Raw genomic sequence first — 19,195 nt, 5'->3', positions numbered from 1 at the left:
TGTTGGGAATTTTCTTGTTTCAAGGTTGATGTGGGAAGGCCTAGACCTCTGTGGGTAGTTCCACTTCTTGACAGGTCATCATAAAATTCAGAGTAATGCAGGGTGACCAAGTCATGAAGAACATTCAAGTATGTGGTGAATCATCATTGCATTTGCTTCAGTTCTTTCATCCATGTTCCTGCCTTGGCTTCTCTCAATGGATTGTGACCTGGGATATTTAAAATATGTAAGCCAAAGAAATTCTTTACCTCAATTAGCTTTTGGTCATGGTGATTTATCACAGCAATAAAAATCATATTTAAAATTGGTAGTGTGTATAAAGGTTGTGTGAATCTTTTTGGTAAAACATGAGCAAACATCTCTTGATTTTAGCAGATGGCACACCCATGTCAGATCCAATAAATGATCCAAACAGGTATATATTATTGAAATAAGAAAGTTACTATAATTACTTACAAGATCATGGTGTTATGGGTGTGGCCTCATTCAGAGATTCACCTCTCTGATCATTAACAAATTTTAAGAAAGCAAAGGTTTTGATTCACATACTGACACTAGATATATACCTGGGACTTGGAGTTCCCAAAGGCAGCCCCAAGACACCTCAATCAGGGGATCAAAAAGCCAGAGTTCAGGCTTCTGTTCAGGCAAACAGAAGGTCATCTGGTACACAGCAAGCTTTAATTTACAGAAACATGCAAAGAAGTTTTGTTAATGTTGTGCAAGACTAGGTATTTACAAAAACGAACCCTTAGCATGCTTTAACATTTTAAGTCTTATTTCACTTTATAGTTTGATTTCTCTCCAAAGGAAAAGTGAGAACTATAACATTTTAAGTATAGGAAATACATATAAGAATAATGACAGATGGCCCCAAAGTTAAAGACTTCTATCCTATGATTTCAGCAATTGTTTCACTGCATCTATTCATTTTTGCTTCCAAAAGGGCTTTGGTCTTCACAGATGAATTCCTGGTATCTTTCTTTGAGTACTCATAGGGTACTAACAATCTTTGATCTCAGTTTATCATTCCATTGCTCCCATGCACACAATGATACATGTGGAAGGATTCCTTGGGCTGCTGTGAACTGGTCCTGATAAATTGCTGTTTGAAGATCCACTGATCAAATTCTGTGTATGTCACATTCTGCTTTTGTTTTCCTTCAGGGTCCTAGAAAGAGGTAAATGTTGAGGGCTTTTGTATGCACATATTCTTGTGGAGGATGAGGGGAGGTAGGACCCACACTCTGAAAAATGGTGAGTTCATGACGACCTATCTCTTCCATATTCTTTTCACTTCAGACCCTTGGTCAATGGTGCTGCATTTTTAGAGGAGAGGAGTAGTTATTAACACCTAAGATAGAACTTCTGCATGCTCCTTTCAAATACCAAGGATTAATGAGAGAGATGGTCAAACCCAAGGTTTCTCTTCTCCCACACAGCCAAGTCATATGTCCTGCATCTCTATGTTTCAACCCCATCTCATTAATGCTGCATGCTCCTAGTTCTCTCTTTAGTGCTTTCTCTTTCAAAAAAAACCCTTCTTCTAGATATTAGTCTGCTTTGAATATGAATACACAGTGAAGAATTAGTCACTGGTCTGAGAGCTGAGGGAAAGAACAAGGGCTCTGCTGTTCTCTCTGCAAAGACCCACATCAGTGTCCCTGTCCTAGGCCAAGTAAATGAATACCACACACCTGTATTCCTCCAGGTTCAGTTTCTCATGCTACTCAGATGATACTCATGGCCTTCTTCTTGATATTCATTCCTTTTTGCACAGCACTGAGAATGGATGAGGAAAATGAGGAAGCTAACCATCGTGTAGAATGAGAGTCTAATCAGAATATGCAGGAGCCCATGATTATCTAATGGAACATATGAATGAAATAAATAAGAAGACAATCTTAGGATCCCTGTAATAGATTACCTAGCATTTATTAATAGATGGATAGTTAATGGACTATTAATCTTTAGGACAATGTTCTAGGTGAAGAAGCTACTATTCTCATTCTGCTAAAGCACACAGTATAAATTGGCTCCTAATGACTTTCCTTTGGATCCCTTTATTAATGCATCTCTCAACCTTCAGCAGGGAAGTATTTATTTTCAATAAATGGTGATCAATACAGGCACCCACAACTAGCCAAAGTGCAGAGAATAAAGGACTGTTGAATGCTTGGCTCTAAATATGACATTTACCTGATACCCACTTCTACAAGGCTCAGTGTTAATTGTGAAAATGATGGATCAAAAATGACTGAATGAGGTTCATGATAATAAAAAAGAAAAAGGGTCTCCTGGACCCAAGATGTCAGTTGTATATATGAACTCAAAAGCAGATGTTACAGCATGCAAATGATCACTACACGTGCAAGCTAGACCAAATCCCAGCATGCATTGAGGCTGATTACATGAAGTCCCACCCTTAGTCAAGGGGCTATAGGCAAATGATAGCTGTTGGGAGAATCAGTTTCAAGAGAGTTGTGATTAATATGTTGACCATGCTCCAGTGAGAGGCCACACATTCATGAATATATGGACATCAGAAATTGAACTCCATGGATAAAAAAGATAACAGCATTGGGTGGGTAGGTCTAGGAGGACTTGAGTAAGGTGGTGTATATGTAGTGGGTAGCCATTCCAGCTTTGATCTGGAAGTTCCATCCCCCATTGAGGCTTCAGTAACTGTCATGCCTACCAGGCGGGGCCAAGAGAGGACCCTGAAGACCCAAGATCTGGATGGGCCTGCTCTCTTGGTTCCTGAACCTTGAACGCTGGAGGTAGACCAAGCAGAGTTCTCCAGAGAACACAACTGGACTGCGTCACACCTTTCCCAGACCCTTTTACTTATCCCTTCACTTGTAAGTTACCCCACAAAATAAACCTCCCTTTTAACTACATGAAGTGGCCTTAATAATTTTACCAATATCAACACATTGTTTGAAATTCTCAAAAAACAAATACAAATTAAATAATAAGAAATAAGCATCTATAGAAATGATCCCTGAAAGTACAATCTTTGGAAGGGAGTCAAATTTCCCCTTCTGTTCACTTACAGGGGACTCAGGTGCAGAAATTAGGGATCAAACGTCCCCATGGATCCCATGCTGCCCATGAATAACTTCTGATTTTGCAGAGTTTGAGAATCAGAGAAGAGAGATGACTAGACAAATACTTAAGAGCTGTGAGGCAGCTGACACAGCACATGACCTCAAGAGATTTGTTTACCTACAGTTCTAAATGAAGAAGAGGAATAATTTACTCACTAGTTTTGGAGTCTGGTTCTGTGCATGAAGTGCCATTTCTGGAAGTGTTTACTATGCAATGGGAACAGGAGAGGGAGAGAGAGGCGATCAATGTTGCTGTCTGTCTTCCTCTTATGGAAAGTTTTTTCAGGTTGGTCAGTGACCAGCACCCACTTTACCCTTAGTTCTGAGTGTCAGTGTTATAGGAGGCCTTTATATGGTTTGCTTAGAGGATGGCACTCTGTCCTTGGATTTCAAGTTGTGATGAGACAATAGGAATACTGTGGAGAGATCTATGTGATAGGGATATCAGGAGGGATGCTCCATCTCTTCTCTGCCCAACTGATCCCAATCTCATTTATTATGAGTCTTTCCTGACCACTTTCTGTATCTGTGTGTACATATGGTGTCCCAGTCTGTCTGGCAAGTAAGGTCAGCATTGTTTCAGGTGTTCTCTGTCTCTTATTATATAATCTGCTACCCTTACTCAAACTTTATCTGTTGTTTTTTAAAAAAGTTTTAATTGATATATAATTATATCCCTTCCCTCTCCCTTTCATCTCTCCAGCACTTTCCAGGTATCTTTCCTCCAAGCTTCCCATATTCTTTGATTATTACTTTTGTATGTGTTATATATTTTCATATATATATATATATATATATATATATATATATATATATATATATCTTGCTGAGTATAGTATTTTAATACACACATACATATGTATATTATATCTTGAATATACACATGTATATATATATACACATACACACACATATATACATATACATATATATACATATATATATATATATATATATATATATATATACAAAAAAAATACTCATGGTTCTTCGTTCTAGCTCCCTATGAGATTTTCTCTCTATTTTTAGTAAGATGGTTCTAAGACATGGATGCAGGATTTTATTAGCCACAAGACATCATATCTCTATCTCTATCTCTATCTCTATCTCTATCTCTATCTCTATCTCTATCTCTATCTCTATCTCTATCTCTATCTCTATCATCATCTCTATCTCTATCTCTATCTCTATCTCTATCTCTATCTCTATCTCTATCTCTATCTCTATCATCTCTATCTCTATCTCTATCTCTATTTCTATCTATGAGGCTTTCTCACCTGTGACAGAAACGTAAAAGAGGTCACTTGGGGATGGCCAGTCATGGGAAGAGTTACTGAAAGAGCCATAACATCTATAGGTCGCTTTCTGAGTAAGAGGACCAAGAAAAAAGTTGGCCTTGAATGTCCCATTGTGGCTCTGCACTGCAGGCAGCCCTTGCCCCTGAGGCACCCCTTCCCTGGACAGATGGAACATGTCAAACTGATGGTCAGAGATGCAGGACAAGGTCACGTTCTCTCCTGACATCACCACAGGGCTCATCAGGGCTGACAGAGAAGGTTTCTTATACAAACCTGGAAGAAAAGAGGCAGAGACAGTTAGAGGGGCAGCTCCTTACCAGTGTTTATTTCCTCCTCATTGCTCTCTCCTCCTTCCTGATCTCTGATCTCTCTCTGTCTATCTGTCTGGCTGTCTCTGTACTGCCTTTATTTCTCCTTTTTTCTACTTCCTGATTTTCCCCTCTCTTTCTTACCTCCTAAATTGTTTAATGGAGGCTCTGAATTCAGTCCTACAACTATACATTGTACCCCATTTTTTGCTTTTTGCCAGTGTCTGCCTCTATATGCATTGGTTCATACCATGTGTGTTTTAAGTTTTTTTCATTAACATATGTTAACTTTATATAGCTATTGAATGCCTTATCAAATTTTCTTGTATAGATAATGCATGAGTGTATTTATTTTCAATAAAAACTTGAAATTAAAATATAATTAAAATTTTCCTGGCCTCTTTTTCTTTAAGTGATGTCTCATATATATTTATATATGTAATGTGGATCATATTTATGCTGTTATTCACTCTTGTCCACAAACTTCCACTGATTCCATTATGTTATATTTTGTCCTTTCAGTTTTTCCAAATGTTTTGTCAATCAATTCTTTTAATTAGAGGCACAAGTTATTTTGTTTTAATTAGAGTGCAGTGTAATGGATTTCGTTAAGTCATCCTCAGAGAGTTCTTGCTGGTTCCCTCACTTGTACCACCTTTGCTGGTCCTTTCCCCCCCTTTTACTCTTCCATGGCATGTGTATTCCACCTCTTTCCCCATCCCTGCTTGTAAATCTCCTCCCTCCTCATGGTTAGTTTCTGATTTCATAACCTATTACTCCTTCATCCTATGTATGCTGATAATCCAGAATCTGACTTCATTCTATGTTTTACATATTCTGTCTGGTCTCTTTTTGTAATCCATTTTAATTAGTCTCTCTTTTCAAGGCACAGGATGTTCTATGAAATGTGTTTGTTTCCCTTGGTCAGGGGACAAGATGATCTTCCTTCTCTTGTTTCTCTTAGCATGTGTACTGTTCAAGTGTGATCTACCATCTGCCTCCCTAGTTTTTTCTGGAAACTTACAGCATTTGCCATTATTTCTCCACCTCTACTTTCAAGTCTTCCATTCAAGCTTAAGACTTTTACAGGTTTTCTCTTCCCATGCCATGCTTATTATTTCCTCAGCCCTTTCCATCTTTGAATCTTTCTCTCAGGCCCTGTCTGAGTTACTGTGTGCATATATTTCCATGTCTCTGTTTTACATGTGTCTGCTTATCCCAGCAGGCACCTCGTCAGATTTTTTCCTTCAGCCATCCTCAAATGTCTGAATAACTTAGAACATGAACTGACAAGAGTTTGGTGATATGGAGAACAGACAGTGATTGGTGATCTACTCAGTTACCCAAGGTAATGCTCTTCTGGGATGAATAATGGGTCAACCACAAGAAAGGAATCATGACAGTCTAGACAGAAATTCTAAGGGTGCCATCTGTACCAAGACTTCAGGACTCATGAAGAACCAGCCCCACCCTTCACATGAACTCAGGTCAGACTTATAATATGTCTATGTAGTCTTGCAGATGTCCTGTGTCTGTAGAAGGCAATCAAAATCCTGCACTTTCAAGGCCTTTGAACATTAGGAAAAGGACTTCACTGTCTTTTATTCATATCAAGCTCATCAAGCTGCCTCTTTCTCCTTACTCCTAGTTATAACTCCTTTGATTTCCCTGTAGCTGTGCCTTCCATTGTAACCAGTGGTCTGTTTTTGTATCTCTGTTTTCATTGTTCCTGTCAGTAATAAACTCACCAAGGCTGCCTTTCTCTAAGTTTGACACCCTCATATTACACATGACATCCCAAGACTTGCAGTCTATAGAATAATTTCTTTGCACCACAGAGAGGATGAAGGGTAGATAACACCCTCTTATCTGTGATCTTTATGTCAACAGGGTCACTGGATTCTGACCACTCATATGGTGTTTGATTGTAAGAACCATAGCATGTGTAAGTCCCAGCATGGTCAGGTGTCACAGGACCTATTGAAAAGTTGGCATGGTACCCCCCAAGATGAGATTCTGCAGAAAGCTGGAAAGAGTCCTTGGTTATCTTATTTTTGTGTAGAGTCAAAATGAAGTTGTCAAACATAATCTCTGAATGACACTCCAGTTTCGCCTTCTCTCCTGAATTTACCAGGAGAGTTGGCAGGGCCAAGAAGAAAGGCTTCCTGTAGATGCCTAGAAATAAAGAGATTGTGAGTATGAACCTGACACCAATCTATGAATCCCAGAAAACCTATGGTTTTCCCTCCATCAGCTGTTTTTCCTGTCTGTGTCCCAGTGTCCTTGTCTCTGTTTATGTTAACTTTGTAAACAGACTCCTCCATCATTCTCTGAACATTTCCCACTTCTGTGACTCTTGTAGTAGTAGCACAACATTTTCCCTTGGCTTGTTGTGAGAGTGTGTCTGCTGAACCTGTCTACCCTAGCCATTATTGTCCCTTTCTAAGTTTTGGGAAGGCACAAAACATGCCAAGCTTCCTGAAGGGTCAGGATAATTCAGGACTATCTCTCATCCTGATGTCAACTTGCTAGTTCCTGAGTTCCATCTTCAACCCCAATTTTCCTTTATTTGTTTAACACTCATGAAGTGTTAGGGAAAAGGAAGTGCATGTCCTTGCGTTTATGTTATGGCCATAGCAGTATCGAATTCCCTGTGTTAAATATTCTTTATAATGATGAGACTCTGCCTAATATTCCTTGGAAATTCTAAGGTTGGAAGGTTTGGGGTGAATGAAGTTACACTCAAAATATACACTCTCACCTGAAATTATGATCTTCAGAGGGTCACTGTGTGATGACAGTTCATTAGTGTATTGATGACTGTTAAAATAGCATCTGTAGATTCCAGAATATTCTGGAGTCATAGGACCCAAGACATAGTTCTTTTGGAATATTTCTTCATGTAACTGAGGTACAGCAGCCCCAAATTCTTTGTACAGGTTGAATGTCAAAGACTCATTATGAGTGTCACAGATAAGAGTCACATTTTGTCCCTGTGCAACAACATAGCTTGGTAAGGCAGACAGTGAAGGCTTGTCATGACTTCCTGCAGAAAGATGGACAGAGTAAAAAATGTAGTGATGCCCATTCATCCTCAAGAGATGAGCCTCAAATTTTCATGGCTTTGGGGTCCTACATATAACATTTCTTTTTCTGAATTGAAACATCCCTGTTTCAATATGAGAGGCTGAGATGTTCAGGTGATAAACAAATATTGTATGGACTGGAAAGTAGAAACTTGCAATATTCACCAGTGGCCCTTCCCAGCTCTATAGAGAGAGTAAACTGCTGGGCCAGCTGAGCTCTCCTTGTTAATATCTAAGACCTGCTGAGTTGTATTCAAGTTGTGCAGAAATCTACAGGGTTTTGGTTTTCATGATAATTACACATAGTGAGGTGTGCTTTATGTAAAGCTTTGAGTCATCCCTTGCTTCTGAAAATAACCCTGTTACTCATACTAGTATTAATACTCTTGGTAAACCCACAGATTCACATATTTGGAATCTGGTGCAATTATTATTTGCTCTGTCATAGTTTTCCTTTATGGGGTGAGCAGACTTGCATGTATCACATCTTTCAAAGGAAACTACCCAATACAATAGGATACTTTTCCTGTAATGAGTACTCCCTCAACTAAAACATTTCATATGGTATATCTTTCTATTATGCTAAGATATGTTACCTAAGATTTTTGCTTAAGTATTAAATAACAAAGTAGATTTGGTCAAAGAAAATGTAATCTCAAAAGAAATTATATCAGATGATTAAAGGAAAAGATTCATTTGTGATATGACACATAAGAATTGTGGCCACTAATATGGCAGAAAAAGAATGCCCTTGATTTACCATCACTAATCTAGATATGTCACAATATTCAGATGAGAATTACATTGTGATTTTTCTAGACCTAAGGGATGAGGACGAGCCAGCCCATAGTACCAAAGAATTGAGAAAATCCACAAAAATAGGAGGGAAGAGTCCTTGGAAGTACAGCGTCCCTAAGGCACTCGTGCATAGAGTTTCATTCACAGAGGTTATACTGGCTCATTTTTCTACACTAAGAGTGGTAAGTAGAGGCAGATATGTAGTTTTTCCACCTTTTCAAAGCTCCTGGCATGATAAAAATTGAAAATATAGTATTGTTCTGCTACTTGGATCACTTGGTGATGAAAAGGATTTGGACTCATGATTGACAGCCCATGCATCTTGGTATATGTTCTGTATTCACATGGTGGATGTTTCTGATGAAAGAAACAATAACAAAACACTACAGTGAAGAAAATATGGACTCTAGACAGTGAGGACATCTTGCAACCCTATCCTGGTAGAGGCGATTATGGACCCAGTGAGAAACTGTCCCTGGTTGTGGAGTGTGGTCAGTGATCTTACTGAACCAGAAGCCCAAGTAGCAACAACATCTGATCTCAAAACAAAGGATGCAAGCTAGTCAAACAGCAGACATTGACACCAAGGTCATCTGGTACAAGATTGCAACAGATTTGCTCAACTTCATTCTCAGGTTAGATTATATAGCAAAGGTCTATTTCCAACCAAAGAACTTCTGCATGTGGCAGAGGAGGTGGTTCTCTTCAATACGCAGGTGTGTTTGTGTCAGAACTTAAATATGAATCAGAGAAGTCAAACATTAACAGAGAACAATGGTGAGGTTTTGGTAGTGAGCACAGAGGAAAGGAAGACCTATGGAGCCCATAATAAATAATTCACAGTAGTATTTTATCTTTAATGAATTGTCAGAATTATAAGAAACCATGACTAAAGATTTGTAGCTATGAAGCACAAATGAGGGAAAAAATGTTGCAGTTTTTTTTTCTGGATCTGGGTTGCCTCACTCAGTATAATATTTTATAGTTTCATTTTTTTTCTCAGATTTTCATGGTCACTGTTACTTACCACTGACTACGATTCCAAAGTGAACATGTAATATATTTTTGTTTTCCATTGAACTGCTGAAAAACATTAAGTTGTTTCCTTCTCCTAGCTGTTGAGAATAGAGCAGCAAAGAACAAGACTGAAAAAGCATCTATGCCTTAGTCTGTCAGGTTATTTGGATAAATGCCAATGGGTAGAAATGATGCAAAGATAGTTTTCATGTATGAAAGTCTCAAGAAATTAAATTTAAAAAGAAAAGTATTTTATAAAACAATAGCCACGATCTAACTATGTAGAAGAGAAACTGTTGGAATATTTTATAATATTTTGAAATGAATCATTGAACAACATAAAATTTTGGTAACATCCCTTTTAGGTAAACAATACAACTACTGAATTGGAAAATGTGTGGGCTAGCCTGATATCTAAGTAGGAAAGGATCTTGCTACCATGCCTGACTCTCTGGAATCCATCGCTGGGACTCATGTGGTGAGAGGAGATAGATAACTGATTCAAGAAGGTTGTTCTTTGACCTCCACACTTGTGCAATACTCCATGTATATACAATACCACACACACACACACACACACTCACACATGAAAACACATTCATGTAGGTGCTCATGGGAGTGTCTCAAGTAAATGCAAAATTTAAAAAAAGTTAATAGTGTTTCAATAATACACTTGATTCAATAGGAGGATGAGTGAGCTTACATCAGACATTATACAACCTGATGGATAAATACAGAAACTGAAAGAAAGCATAATAAAGAAGAATGACAGGATTTTTTGATATTACCCAAATACCAAATTATCAGTAATAAAAAATCAAGAATGTGTAAAGAAATAGAGAGATTTCCTTGGATGTGGAGGGGAGGGGATGGAACTAGGATGAGTTTAGGCAGGAGATGAATATAACTAATATACATTGTGTTCTCAAAAAGTGATAAAATGTTAAAAGAAGAAATAACAGCACTAATAAAAATAAACAGATAAAAATGTAGAGAAGAAAGTATAGAGCATTCTTGAATATGGAGTAAAACTTATATGGTCAAGAACAAAAAAGATCAAGTGACACAAAAGAAATCCAACCCAAATAATAACAACCAGAGAGCATATAATTATAATAAGAGATCCTGAAATCAGAATGATAAAAGAAGCAAAGAACACATGTGGGACTTCCAATACAGCTCATGGCAGACTTCTGAGCAAAGACCTACAGGCCTCAAGAGGTTTGGCATGATATATTCAATAAGGTAATTTGAAAAAACAAAGAGAGACACTGCCTATAAATGTCATCAACACTGATCTTCAGAAATGGGGAAAATTAATTTCTTGGAAAACTAGTAGCAGACAGAGTTCATCACAATAAGCACAGGAAATGCTATGAAGTTAAGCTGAAAGAAAAGGCTGCTAATGTTACCTGAAAACATGTTCATGTAGAAAAAGCAAAAGTAGCTCAGTAAATGCAAGCCAATATATGAGTTTGCAATAGTGTGCTGGTGGTATACAAATTCTATCTGTAGCACAGATGTTTGAAGAAAAAATAATAACTTCAGTGACACACATATTCAAAAAGTCATAAATTATAACATCAAAATCTCAAAATATGTAGGGGTGGTCACGTGATAGTGTAGCAATAGGAAAGATTAGTTTTTATTTGAAAATATTGATTATCCTCCCAGTGTTATAGACCACTCTTTTAATCATAGCACTTGGGTGTCTGAGGCAGGGCAATATCTGAATTCATGGGCAGCCTGTTGTACAAAGTAACTTCTAGGACAGCAGGGCTCCACAGCAAAACCCTGGCTCAAGGAGCCTCCATGGGACTGGACTAGGCCCTCTGCATAAGCAAGACAGTTTTGTAGCTTGATATGCTTAAGGGGCCCCCTGGCAGTAGGATCAGGATCCATCCCTGGTGCATGAGCTGGCTTTTTGGAGCTCACTACCTATGCTGGGACACCTTGCACAGCCTTAATGCAGGGGGAGGGGCTTGGACCCTACTCAACTGAATGTACCAGGCTCTGCTGACTCTCCATGGGATGCCTTACCTTGTCAGAGGAGGGAATGAGGGGTGGGTTTTCCAGGGGAGAGACTGGGGAACAGGAGGAAGGATGAGAGGGGGATCTATGGTTGGTATGTAAAATGAATAAAAAAAATATTAATAATAAATAAAGAAAGACCACAAAAATTTATCTGGTCAAAGTTGATGCCTAACTCAGCCAGGGGCAGTTTCTGAGAGTTTCTGGGAGAGAACTGAGAGGCAGGTTTCTGAGGTCTTACGTTTGAATTTCAGAAAATTCAACAAGGAATCACTCACAAGACCCACCAGCCAACATTCTGTGATGCTTTTTCTCCTGTCAGAATGAAACTTATCTATTGGGAAGGGTAGTATCTCAAGGTTTTATGGATAGACTCACCTGCTTGTACCAAGGTCCTCAGGATTAGGAAGAAGCCTGGAAAGAAAAACTCATGATGGATCATCTATCCCCTTCCAATAGCCTGGTGATCTGACCTACCTTTCCTTGTTGGGCCTCTGTACAGTAGATTCAGGGACCATTTAGTTAAGATAAACTCATGCACCAAAATCCAACATGGATGCCAGTGTTTCTGCTGTGGGTGGATCCAGCCTCTCAGGACAGTATTTCCCAGGACACACACCCCCATTCCCAGCAGGACTCACCAGTACACACAAGGTTCATGAGCTGTCTGTACAGCATGGTGCTGCTTTAGCTGACAAGAGGCAGAGCCAGAATAAAACTTACAGGATGCTCTGAGAGGCTTGAAGCAACTACCTGACCACAGCACGAAAAGATTACCAACAGAGCACAACCGCCCTCACCCTTACATTCATTGACTTGTTTCCACACAGGGTTTCTCTGTACTTCTGGCTGTCTTAGAATGCACTTGTAGGTAGACCAGGCTGGCCTGAATTCAAAGGTCTACTCTAGGGGGCCTCCCATGTGCTTGGATTGAAGGTATGTGTCCCCATCCCAGATATCAAAAGTGCTCCCTCCTTTTACTATGGCTTTAGGGGACCACAGCGTCTTGGAAATTGTTCAGATTTCAGCTCTTCAGCCACGGCATTTACCATGACTACAACTGTGTTTTGTATTCTAGACCCAACACATTTTATTCCAAATAATCAAATTTGATTATGTCCTAAATATTTGCATGTTGTTACTTTTTAAATCTGAGACTCATTGCAATCTCTTGTGTTCTTTGCGACATGTGCAATGAGGATTCATGTTATAACAGCAATCACAATATGTCAATCAAAATGATTATGCTGGTAATACTCTAGGGTCAGGTTATACTTGTTCCCTTTTTCATTTGATTAATTGTGTGGTTTCTCTAGAATAATAAAATTGTACATATATTCAAAAATCAAAGAAATAAAGCAAGTATATTTTTGCTTTATATCTTCCCCTTTATCTTTTTAGAGTAGATTATGTGATCTACCCATTTATCCTATTATTTCTTTATCTTTCTTTTTCCTTTTTTTAAACAAAAACCTCTGAATCTAATCTCCATGTTCAGCTTTTTTCTTGACCATTAACAATTAACTTGTAACCAACGATCATATACATTGACAATATCCAAAACTCATTAAACGACCAAAAACCTCTCATCCCACCTTTTGGGAATGTGGGTGTCATTTTCTTAAAATTACTTCCTGATTTCTAGGGGTGAAGACATCTTTAAGGAATCCTGAAAAGAAAATTTTTGGGTTACTTGTCAAGTCCTGTATCATTTGTCCAGTCTCTGCATAATAGGAAAGTTCAGGGCTTTTCACAAGTCCTTGTTTGAATAGTCTGTCAGGCTGGATCATCTCAGCCAGTCATCTTGAAATTGTCCTGAACAGTTTGTAGTCCAAAGTCAATATTTCTATGGTGTTTAATAAGCTTAATGGCTTTACCATAGTCCATGTGGAATCATCTTTGTGGGGTTCCATCATCCTTTTTCTAAGTTGCTGTTAGGTGTGTTCATGATTCCCTGCAGACTTTTTTTTGCACCTCCTCTGTAGTTTGGGGCAATCACAGTCTGATAAATGTCTGTCTCTCAGAACCATGAATGTTCTTCCCTAAAAGAGAAAATCTTCACAGCAATTTCTCCCCACCATTTGTCTTGCCAAACTTTTCCAAATTGACCTTTGTCGATGCTTTCTTGTAACACAATGGTCCTGGCAATTCTTCTCCGAACAAGCAGCAGGAAACACTTCATTCCAGGTAGAAGCATCACTGCAGTGACCAACATGATGAGAAGCAGCCAGCAACTTTGAGCAGCAGCCACTGCCTCCATGGTCCCACTGCCACCATTTGTGGCTGGGCCCCCGGCCGAAGCTTCTCCTTAGCAAGCTTCCTAGGCCAGCCTCAAACTCGGGATCCTCCTGCCTCTGCCTCCTTCAGCAAATGCTACTGGCATGCACCACCACAACTAGCCAAATGTAGCTCAGGCCTGAGCTGGGGCCCACAAGGCCCACAGGCAAGTAGATTTTTTGAGAATTCGTACCACGAACGTTGGGTGCCAGATGTAGCATGAATCTTAAAAGTCCTTATTAATAAAATCAAACCTGAGGCCAGTTATTGGGGTGAACACTGGAAAATCAGCGATCCAGAACAAGCCTAGGCTACCTCACCTTGCTGGATCCTCAGCTGGTCTTGTTTCCTCAGACTGGAGGCTTCTGAGTCCTCACATCCAGAATGGGTCTCAGCTGAATTGCTGCTCAAAAGCCTGAATCCTTAAATAGGCCAAATGCTTCTAGTTTCTGGTCCTCACGCCTTATACATCTTTCTGCTTTCTACCAGCACTCCCTAGGATTAAAGGCTTGCTTTCTGGGATTAAAAGCATGTGTCGCCATACCTGCTGTTTCCAGTGTGGTCATGAACTCACAGAGAGTCAGAGGGATTTCTGCCTCTGGAATGCTAGGATTAAAGGTGTGAGTGCCACCATTTTTTAGCCTTTGTATCTAGTGGCTGTTCTGTTCTCTGACCCCAGATAAGTTTATTAAGGTACACAATATTTTGGGGAACACAATACCACCACAATGTACATGTGATTGCTGGTTTCTTGTTAGGCTAGAAGAGGGCACTGATTGGATCCCCTGGAAATGGATCTCAGGCTGTTGTAAGATTCTTGCTGTGGGCATTGGAAACTGAAGTTGGGTTCTCTGCAATTGCAGAATACATTGTTTACCTCTGTGAGATCTGTCCAGCTCTAAACACTTATCATTCTTTACGCCAAGTCCCAGATATATACTTATGTTGTGTTTTTTCACTTCATTGTTGAATGGTTGACATAGACATCTGAGATTATCCAATATGTTCAATTTGACAAGTTGTTTCTGCATTTTTCAAACAGTTTTATTTTAGAGGGCTCATCCCTGACTCTATAGCACTTTAAATAAATGACAATGAATCTAAATTGTAGCTGAAGGTTTCCTGTTCCTGCCCAGCTCCCATGGCCCCGTGGCTGCTTGGACCCAAGTAAACACACAGAAGTTTATATTAATTAAAATTGTATGGCTTAATGCCTCAGGCTTCTTGCTAGCTAGATCTTACATCTTAAATTAACCCATTTCTATAAATCTATACCTTGACATGTGGCTTGTGGCTTATTGGTATCTTTACCACTTGCTTCTCATGGTGGTGGCTGGCAGCATCTCCTGACTCAGCCTTCCTGTTCCCGGAATTTTCCTTTCTCTTTGTCCTGCCTGTACTATACTTCCTGCCTGGCTACTGGCCAATCAACATTTTATTTACCAACCAAATCAGAGCAACACATTTTCAGCATACAGAGCGATATCCACAGCACTAAACAAAAAACTTCAATATTCTTATTGTATTTTTAGTACAATCTGTCAAAGGACAAAAATCTGTAAGAGACTGCAAAAAACTGGGAATATTTGAAAAGAGACTGACAAGGCCACACAAAACTTGGGATTGTGGTATGTATTTACAGTATTTATTGTATGCTGTATTTTGTTACATTGTTAAACTGTTCTTTTTATGTATTGCTCTATATTTCTATAGTTAAAATTTTGCTAACAGATTTTTCAAATGTATTATAATCATACCACATCTCCTTTCCTTACTCCCCTCAGTTTCTCATACATAACTCTTTTGTTAATTCATCTTCATCTTTAATTACCTTTATATATCTGCAAACACACGGAGACACACTTATATATTTAGATTCTTAAGTATCTAAATGGAACCTGGTAATCTGTATAATGTTATGCATATTATTTCCAGGCTGACTACATTTCTAGGGGATGCAATCTCACAGTAAACTTCCCGTTCCCCTGGTTCTTACGACCTTTCTTCTCCATCTTGTGTGACGTCCCCTGAGGTGTAGGGTGTAGGAGTTCTGTTGTAGATAGATCAGGTAAGCTGGGTATGACACAATCACCCGTTATCTGTATTTTTTATTAGTTTCTGTTTTTGTAATGGTGTTTGGCTGAGGCTAATAGACGTTTGCTTTTGATGAGATGTAAGAGCTATATCTATCTGTGGGTACAAGGATAAATATTTAGATATTTAGATTGTAATCAGGAATTATGCTTATTTAGTAAAGTTGTGTTTTTAGTTTTTTTTTTAAAGTCAGTAACCACACTAGCCCTTAATAGTTGATTAGATTTTCAGAACCAGACAATATTCCCTTGTATTTGAGCAGAACTTACGTCCAATTAAACAGCTACTATCTACCTCTAAGATGTATGGGCCACTATTGGAGCCTTAGTGTCATTGTGCCATACTGGTCTTGAAGAGACTAAGCAAGGCTTCAACCTTTCATCTTTAGAAATTCTGAATAGTCAGCAATAGCTTCCTGTTAATGGTTCTTAAAGATAAATGATCCAATGTGTCCATAGGACTAGCTTTAAAAATAATTACTTGTCTATGGGAAAGATGGCTCAATGAGGGATAGACCTGCTATGTAAGTCTGGTGACATGGAATCCATTCCAGGAATCCATTTAAAGCTGTAGAACAAGTACTGATTCCACATCGTGGTCACTGACCTCCACCCGAATGATAGAAAGCACCCTACCCTTTCCCTACCCCTCCTTATCAGTACCCACTGTTATTAATAAGTAAGTAAATTACATAGGATACAAATTGCAATATTCCAGTAGCTCCATTGTTCCTTCAAGAAGCCAGCAGTAGGTGAGTGAAAATAACTTGCATTTTTAGTTTTATTTTTCTTCTTATTAAAAATGGATTTGTTTTTCATATAATACATCTTAATTGTGGTTATGGTTTTCATTTGCTCTACCCCCTACAAGTTCTTCCACACCTCCACTCTAATATAGATCCACTCCCTTTCTGTCTCTTCTTAGCAAATTCACAAGCTTCTAAGGGATAACAATAAAATATGACAAAATAAAATATAGTAAGAGAAAACAAAATCTATCACATCAGAACTTGACAAGACAAAGAAACAGGAGGAAAGGTGCCTAAGAGAAGTCACAAGAATCAGAGACCCACTCATTTGCACACTCAGGAATCCCATTGAAAACTTTAAGTTGGAAGCCATAATATATATTCAGAGGACACTTGTGGGCCCTGTGAATGCTGCTCTCCAGTCTGTGAGTTCATATGAGCTTTGATCACTGTGATTTAAAGCAGAAGTTCTCAACCTGTGGGTCAGGACCCCTTTATAGTCAAATGACACTTTCACTTGTGTTGCATATTAGATATCTTGCATATAAGATATTTAAATTTAAATTAAAATTCTTAGCAGCATCAAAATTAGAGTTATGTACTAGTAACAAAAATAATTTTATGGTTTGTCGTAACCACATAAGGAACATGTTGCAGCATTAGGAAGGTTGTGATCCACTGATTTAGAGGGTCTTGCTCACTTGGTGTCCTCCATCCTCTTTGACTTATACTTTTTCTGCTTCCTCTTTCTCTAAGTTCATTGAGCTCTAAGAGGAGTTTGTAGATGCATCTATTTAGGACTGAGTGTTCAGGTACTCAACTGAGTGTGGTAGAATATCATTAGGAGTCATTTTATTGCTACTTTTTAAAAAAGAGCAGTAGTGTTTCTTATACCCCAGGTCTCTGAGCTATCTGGTCTCTGGTTCTTGGTCTCCTGAACAGTGTTCAGTACCGGTTCCATCTTGTGAACCAGGTCATAAGTGAAACCAGATATTGATTGGTTACTCTAACAACCTTCTGTTGCCAAAGCTCTAGCATAGCTTGTAGGCATGACAACAATATATATCAAAGGGTTAGTGGCTGTGTTGGTATTTGTGCGTAGTAGTGGGCAGGGTACCTTTGTGTACCTTTGTGCTCTATGTAGGCACCAAATCAACTTGTCCATGTTCAATGAGTTTAAAAAGTCATAAATTATAACATCAAAATCTCAATATAGGGGGAGGTAGTCATGGGGAGTGGAGTAATATGGAAGATACTTTTTTTAAAAAAAAATTGTTATCCAGAAGGTGCTGTGGCCCACACTTTTAAATGCAGGACTTGAGAGGCAGAGGCAGGTGAATACCTGAGTTCATGGGTACACTGGTCTACAAAGTAAACTCTAGGATAATCAAGGTAACACAGAGAAACCCTGTTTTTTTTAAAAAAAAAAAAAAGTTCATCCAATCAAAGTTGATGCCTGACCCAGCCAAGGGCAGTGTCTGGGACAATCTGGGAAAGAACTGACTGAAAGCAAGGTTTCCAGGGTCTTAATTTTGAAATTCAAAACACTCACCAACAAATCACTCACAGAAGCTAGCAGCCAACACCCTGTGAAGCCTTCTCTCCTGTTAGAATAAAATCTATCTATTTTGATGGATAGTATTTCAAGATTTTAGGGATGGACTCACCTGCTTGTGCCAATGTCCTCAGGACTAGGAAGAGGCCTGGGAAGAAAAACTCATGTTTTTCCAGTAGCCTGCCCCTCTTACATCCGTGTCCCTGTTGGTCCTCTGTACCTTAGAATTAGAGCTTACAATTAGCACTAATATAAAACATGGAGGCCAGTGTTTCTGCTGTAGATAGATTTGGCCTCCCAGGATGATATTTCCACCCTCTTATTCCACACCATCTATTCCCAGCAGGACTCACCAGTACAGACCAGGTTTAGGAGCACAGACAGCATGGTGCTGCTTTGGCTGACAAGAGGCAGAACCAGAATAAAACTTAATATGGGATGTGAAAGGCTTGAGGCATCTACTTGACCACAGTACCAAAAGGTTACCAACAGAACATCCGCCCTCACTGCCACTTTCATTATTGTGTGTGTGTGTGTGTGTGTGTATGTGTGTGTGTGTGTGTGTTTGAGTATTTTTCTGTAGCCCTGGATATACTGGAATGCATTTTGTAGAGCAGGCTAGGCTGGTTTTGAATTAAAAGCCCCACTCTCATCTGCCTCCCAGGTGCTTGGATTAAAAGTGTGGGTTCTCTTACCAGGTAGTAAAAGACTCTGCTTTTACCATTGCATTGTTGCCTTGTTGAACCATAGCTTTTTATTATTGTTCAGACTTTACCTTTTCAGAAAAAGTATTTGCCATGACTACTTCCTTGCTTCAAAATGGTTAAATCTGAGCCGGGCCGTGGTGGCGCATGCCTTTAATCCCAGCACTCG

The 19,195-nt window shown here is 39.0% G+C and overlaps 1 protein-coding gene across 1 annotated transcript; it reads right to left on the bottom strand.

Annotated features, from left to right (window-relative positions):
• Nucleotides 1–4,370: 4,370 nt before the first annotated feature.
• On the bottom strand, nt 4,371–13,863 carry LOC102919689 (killer cell immunoglobulin-like receptor 3DL1). Its single transcript, XM_076563898.1, has 4 exons — nt 13,758–13,863; nt 7,478–7,762; nt 6,589–6,891; nt 4,371–4,684 (listed from the first exon to the last, which is right to left on the bottom strand). The coding sequence occupies exons 1-4, from the start codon at nt 13,861–13,863 to the stop codon at nt 4,371–4,373; spliced, it is 1,008 nt and encodes a 335-aa protein (XP_076420013.1).
• Nucleotides 13,864–19,195: the final 5,332 nt, after the last annotated feature.

Source organism: Peromyscus maniculatus, chromosome 1 (assembly GCF_049852395.1).
Source record: "Peromyscus maniculatus bairdii isolate BWxNUB_F1_BW_parent chromosome 1, HU_Pman_BW_mat_3.1, whole genome shotgun sequence".
Taxonomy (NCBI): Eukaryota; Metazoa; Chordata; class Mammalia; order Rodentia; family Cricetidae; genus Peromyscus; species Peromyscus maniculatus.
Note: the sequence above shows the minus strand (reverse complement) of the source record. Positions and strands in the feature narration are given on the sequence as shown.